This window comes from Lolium rigidum, chromosome 4 (assembly GCF_022539505.1).
Source record: "Lolium rigidum isolate FL_2022 chromosome 4, APGP_CSIRO_Lrig_0.1, whole genome shotgun sequence".
In the NCBI taxonomy this organism is placed as follows: Eukaryota; Viridiplantae; Streptophyta; class Magnoliopsida; order Poales; family Poaceae; genus Lolium; species Lolium rigidum.
This window is the reverse complement of record NC_061511.1, coordinates 198,410,576-198,416,981: the sequence shown is the minus strand read 5'-3', so window position 1 is coordinate 198,416,981 and position 6,406 is coordinate 198,410,576. Positions and strand designations below refer to the sequence as shown.

At 45.8% G+C, this 6,406-nt stretch overlaps 1 protein-coding gene across 1 annotated transcript; it reads right to left on the bottom strand.

Annotated features, from left to right (window-relative positions):
• Nucleotides 1-2,672: 2,672 nt before the first annotated feature.
• Nucleotides 2,673-5,308, bottom strand: LOC124648019 (probable cytokinin riboside 5'-monophosphate phosphoribohydrolase LOGL9). The gene is made up of 6 exons (XM_047187851.1): nt 5,153-5,308; nt 4,943-5,040; nt 4,719-4,749; nt 4,462-4,632; nt 4,219-4,362; nt 2,673-2,905 (listed from the first exon to the last, which is right to left on the bottom strand). The coding sequence occupies exons 1-6, from the start codon at nt 5,306-5,308 to the stop codon at nt 2,798-2,800; spliced, it is 708 nt and encodes a 235-aa protein (XP_047043807.1). The 3' UTR covers nt 2,673-2,797.
• Between the last annotated feature and the right edge of the window lie 1,098 nt (nt 5,309-6,406).

Here is a 6,406-nt window from a genome sequence, read left to right as displayed (position 1 = left end):
GGTGATGATGGTGGATATATTTGCTCCAAATATTTCCAGGAAAGTAAGGAGTTGATTTTACCTTTTCCTCGTGCGGTTTCATTCTTACTTTCCACCTGGGGAACCCACATATGGATTTCAACATAATCGATGTCAGATTAATGTTCAGTATGACTGAAGCCTAGATTTTTCATCGCCACTATAGATAGAACTGGATATAATGGAAGGATCAAATTCACAGTTGATGACTTGTTGTTGGGTATATCATCATACAATTCCACAGAATAATAAGGAAGTTTCTTTTTTTGTTTTGTTATTATTTTGTTCATCTATATTGTGGGCATCAAATGGGCTTAATTTACTTGCTTGCTCAAATGTTACACGACCTATTGAACTTCGTGTCAGATACATAATTCATGTTTTTTAAAATATTGCTTTAGTTGATCAGATGTCTTGATACATCAATACATTTATTAATGATATTTGACCTGTCATGTCAAAGTAAAAAAACAGAGATCCAAAGAAGTAAGAGTTTATTTTCATCATCTACAGTTGTATTTCTACTCTAGATTTCAGTCTGCTGTCAAAAGTTCAGAGATATCCCTATACTTTCTACCACACACTTTCTCTGACTTCCCTAATGATTTAATTTTTCTTGGTCATCTCTGCAGACATCTAGAGCATCCATGGTGATGATGTTGTCCATGTGAAATCCTTGGTGAGGTTGGACGTCCCCAAGAGACACATGGTCTCTATTGACATAAAAAGTAAAACATTGAAAGCATTGGTACCTTGTGCTGCTGCTAAACTGGATGCCTACTGCCCCCACTTCCCCCTGCGTGTTGTCAAGTCATCTGAGCGACAGTCCAGTTAATTGCTGGGTGCGTTGCATTAAGCGCTGTTGAAAACAAAGGGGTATCTGCTTTTGTTTTGTTGTGTGTTGAATTCTGTTGAACAGAGGTGTAATAGTGTGATGAATAAAGAGATGGTTCCTTTTTTTTCAGAAGAAAATAATACTGTGGAACCTTGGGATGGGGGTCTGGGTTGAAGGTTGGTTCTTTTTTATGAAGGAAACTTTATGGCTAAACCCTGACGGTGTTGAATCACCTTGCCTTTTGCATCTTTCAACTGACTCTATGCATTGCTAAACCGATGCGAACTACCGGCTAATAAATAAATAACTTGATTGTGCAATTCCACCTTCATAGTGAACCTTCTTTATTAGGACTACTACAATGGTTTTTCTTGAATTTAACAGTTTTTTTTGTGCCCCGGCAATGCAGATTTGCCAGAGGTTGTACAAGCAAGTAACTCTGACAATGCGAATGCAGCTCTGCCCCAAATTTATCAAGCAAGCCACTCTCAGAACATAACTGACAATGAATTCCTTTTTTTCTTTGAGAAACACAGTATAAACGTAGGCGCTCACATACACGCGCATACACTCACCCCTATGAACGCGCACACACACACCCTACTCCTATGAGCACCTTCGAGCCGGCGGACTGGATCTTGAAATTGACGAAGTCACCACAGGCGCCTCGCTGTTGACGGGAACATCGCCTCCCACTGAATGAATATTCCACCTTTATAAGACACACAGATGTCAAATCTGGGATTTAAACTCTGGTGGGCTGGGGGTACAACCACCCTCCTAACCACCCAACCTCAGGTTGGTTCTCAACTGACAATGAATTCCTAATCAGGCAAGTCTTATTACTCCTTCGATAGAATTTCCAACCGTGAAGATCTCCATTGTTTCTTTTTTACATGACAGTTTGAGGAGAGTTGCAGCAATACAAAGAGTATTTGCAAGGCTATTAGTATTTTGCTTGATCTGTTGATTAATCGTGCAAGAGTATTGCTGAAGTAGTAGTATTTTTCTATGTACTTCAGCTCTATTGCTTTTAGACAGGATGGTTTTGTCGTCGTTTTTGATCTGTTGCTTCAGTCTTTTGTTTCTCTTGTATGTGTACTTCAATATTTAGTCAACAAAAACCTGAGCCCTGGATTGTACTTCTAAGACCGAGATCTTAATTTGACACTCTTCATGTCCAGTATATTTCTAACTACCTTGAGTACTTTGACCAGATGACAATTGATTGCATTGTCTCAAAATGATCACACAGTATATTTTACATTGTTGGCTAAATTGTCTTAGAAAGAAAAAGATGAAACCAACAGTAGGAGGAACCACTGTTGTATTTGATATAGAAGGTGGTGAGTCTCAGACTCTGGCTGTTTAGTACAACTTCACATGTACTAACCAGTAAATCTCAGAGTCTTTCTCGGCTAAATTGTCTTTCATATGTTGTCTACATTAACATTTCATATATGATATTATAGGAATATGGAGATAACACGTAAATTTTACTTAAAATCTAATGGTAATTATAATTATAATTGTTCATTTTCATTGGTTATTCATATATGCTTGTCCGCCGTAGCATATTTAGTATCATTAAATCTTGGCTGCAAGGGTACAACGTAGCCTGTTGTAGACTGTCTAAAATGCATGCATCTCTGTTTATCTCACCCCAGCTCGTGCAAAGCTTCGTCCAGTCATCAATGGGCAACGCGTGATCAGCACCACAATTATGCTGACGGCCATCTACACCCGAATCTTGATGATTTCATTACACGTACGGCCGGATGAGAGTGGGCAACAAACCCCGTGGGTAGCAAATCCTGTCTCATAATCCCTCCTCCGTTCATACACGCCATACGTGTTGGCAGCTAATCGTCACGTGCCACTAAATAAACCACTACTAGCGGGCCAGTAACTGATCCCGTACTACTCTTGTAGCTGTAGAATGGATCAACGACGAGCAACCTCGGCGAGGAGCGTGGCGCTGTAGCCGACCTGCTCCATCTCCCACCGCAGCTTCGGCGTCGCCTGGTCACCCTCCTCCACCGGCGCGTACTCCTGCATGCCGGGTAAATTAGCACGGAGATTATGTTAGCACTTGCACGCAAAATTAAGACAAACTCAAGAATCGCCAAATCAAACGTATATATATGTACACAGACTACAGAGTGAACCATCAAGAACGCCACTTAATTTGGTCCGTACGCAACCGATATGGAAACGCAACCGATATGGAAATGGTGGACTTTCTATCGGAAGCTAGACGACACGTAGCGCTTGTCTAGTGCAAGGACGAGTAATTAATCAAGAGGAGAACTCCAAGAGCAAGAATAATAGTATAGTCGGCAGCCGGCTATAACAGTTTGCTACATTATCTATAGTTAATTTATACTACTTCCTCCGTCCTAGTTTGTAAATCACAATTTTTGAGTATCTTGGCCCAAGGTACTAGGTGATTGTGTCTCATTTTCTCTCTCTCATTGGTGCATGCAGCCCCTTTCTTTCCCTCACTGATGCATGCATTCTCTTTTTCTCCCACATTGGTGCATGCAACCCCTTTCTCTCCCTCATTAAATAAAATTATGACTTAGAGGTGGGGGTTATGGGACAAATAGTTTTTGGGAATATGACTTACACTCTAGGACGGAGGGAGTAGCTAGCATGTACAATGTAGTAAGCTATAAGAGTGTAGTACTTTTACAATAAATGGCCCACATTTTAGTCTCACATAGTGTCATAAGAGTCCACTTCTATTCTCTCTCCTAATCTCTCGTCTCCAATTAAGCAAACTTATAATATTTTATCTCTTATAGCCAGCTGACTGGGTCTTATTGGACTTGGTCAGAACAATAGAAGAGTCAGCAGTTGGCTATATGTTTTTGCCATGTCATCTATAGTCTACTTGTAGTCAGCACATAAAATAGTAAGATACAAGTATGAACTACTTTATATATTATGGCCCACATTGCAATCTCACAAAGTACCTAGGAGCACGCGCTACAGCTAGCTATTATCCTGTAGCCTGCTTCTCTTCTCTCCTCTTCTCTCTCATCCAACTCAGCAAAAATAAATTACTTTAAGTTTTATAGCCTGTTGTACCTTATTGTACTGTCTCTAATTATATGTCCAACCACCAAGGCCACCTAGAACTATAGCTAGAAGACGAGACAAGCTATAGCTAGAAGCTAGTCAGCTAGTTGCCAAATTGGTTGGTGCACCAGCACTGCCGGGCATGCATGTTAGTAAGAGATCTAGGCATGGACTAATTGCTGCTAGAAATTAGAAGCAGCAAGGCGACTGGCCGATTGATCGGCAAGTAAGGGCATGCGAGAGACATTAGAGGAAGAAGATGAGTGCACGATAATTGCTACCTCGAGCTTGTATACAAGGTCCCTGGCGTGGGGTGCGCTGACGAAGATGTGGCGCTGGGCGGGCCTGATGAAGCCGTCGTCCACCGCCTTGTCGACGAAGGCCAGCAGGAAGTCGTAGTACCCCTCCACGTTCAGAAGACCCACCTGCATCCGAAGTCATCCAACCGCCACATTAGAGAACAAGCTAGATAAAGTTCTCTCTTCGGATTCAGTCCAGCTGCAGACGAGATGATGGAACTTAACAGGTTTTGTGTGGATGCCGAGCTGCGCCCAGGAGATGACCTCGAGCAGCTCGTCGAGGGTGCCGTAGCCGCCGGGGAGCGCGATGAAGGCGTCGGCGTTGCGGGCCATCTCCGCCTTGCGATGGTGCATCCCCGACACCGCCAATACCTCACCCACCGTCTCCCCGGTGATCTGCTTGCATCGATATATATGCATCCTGGAGTTAGCTTGCATACCTAGCTAGTGCATAAATGGGCTGAGATGTCCAACGATCTTACCTCCTTGCCCATGAGAGTGGTGGGTATGACGCTGCATGCAGATAAAAAGAAGAGACAAGCAGCACCCGTGAGCTAGCAACTTGGATTGAATGCTTCCTCTCTACTAGTTGGAGAGATATCATTGTCGACAAAAAGGTGGCTACGGTGAGGAGATAAAAGGCGGTAGATACGAACGATTGACAATGATGCATGCAAGATGTATGCTATGTGTACGGTTTACGGACCCGATGACATGGCCGCCGGCGCTGTGGACGGCCTCGGAGACCTCCCCCATGAGGCCCAGGCTGCCCCCTCCGTACACCAGATCCATCTTACGAGCGACCTGAAGCGCACACACACAAGAGATACCAGCACCAGCTTAACTAACGAACCAACAAATTAACTCATGCAACAAGATCCAGTGTAGCAGTAGTATGCATATGCACGCGACTTACCAGCTCTTTGCCGAGCTCGACGGCGGCGTCCCGGTAGCTGCTCCGCTTCCCGGACCTGCTCCCGCAGAACACGCACACCCGCCGGAACCGAGGACCCTCCTCCACCTCCACCTCCACGCCGCCCTCGCCGCCTACCTTAGCAGCCGTATCCTCCATCGTCGCACCACCGCCGCTCTGCATGCCTCCCTGCTGCTAGCTAGGGCTTGGGGACGATATAGCGCGTGGTGCCATGAGCGCTCGTGTGCGGACTGTTTGTGTGGTGGGGGTGGCCAAGGAATATTAAGGAAGCTTCAACTTCGAGAATGCCGGGGCATGTAAAGCAGCGGGTCGGTATATATCGAGGGAAAGAGAACAGGAGTTCGTCATGAATGGCACTATAGTGGAGTTTCTTTTTCTTTTGAGAGAAGGCATGTGCTCCGGTACAACTCCCCCCCCCCCCCCCACCCCCCACCCCAAACTCCCTCAAACTCAGTTATAAAATACCGATACATGGCACTGTACAAAACCGGTATAGCCCAATTCAATATATGAGATACAAGTACGGCACAGTTGTGACCCCCTGCGAGTTTGGCGGATCATCGTGGCCTATGCACCATCGTGGTGGGCGCCGGCCGGTCATGGCAGATTGGCGACTCCGGACAGTCCGGTGGGGACCTCGCCGGACAGTCCGGGTTTGGCGGACATCCAGTGCATAGGGGAACTGATAAGGGGTGGCCCGATCTTCTCAGTAAGCAACGGTGGTGATGATGATCACGGGGTGATTGCAGCGGAGGTAACTTGGATGAAGTGGATGATAACTTGTATGACGCAACGAGATCTCTCGATTGGTCCCTGTCGCCAATGCAACAGCTCTCAACCCCGCAAGATATTCGCAACTCCACACACTTGCGCACGTAGCCGCCGACCACGAAGCGGTAAGTTGCAACCGTCTAATTCCCAATGGAACAGCTGATCACACAAGACTTTATCAGGATCTACACAATATCAAGCAATATGGTGTAGGGAATTCAATAGTTTTGCAGAGCAAACAACTAAGAACTAGGGTTTATCTTAAACGTGGTCTAAAGCAGCTAGGGGGCGTCCTGGGCACTTATATAGGCGTCCGGGACGACCTCGGGTCGAAAAAGTACGAAAATAACCGACCCAAAATAGATCTGGTCGAGACAGACTCGGACACGGCCGGTCTGGGGGCCGGTCGACCGGGCCTGGGACCGGGCTGGCCGGTTCAAACCGGGCCAGGGACCGGGTGGCAAC

Coding starts and splice junctions, on each gene's coding strand:
- LOC124648019 (XM_047187851.1), bottom strand. CDS start 5,308: ATGGAGGATACGGCTGCTAAGGTAGGCGGCGAGGGCGGCGTGGAGGTG. Junction 5,041..5,152: donor TCGAGCTCGGCAAAGAGCTG/GTAAGTCGCGTG, acceptor TGTGCGCTTCAG/GTCGCTCGTAAGATGGATCT. Junction 2,906..4,218: donor ACCTTGTATACAAGCTCGAG/GTAGCAATTATC, acceptor CCCGGCATGCAG/GAGTACGCGCCGGTGGAGGA.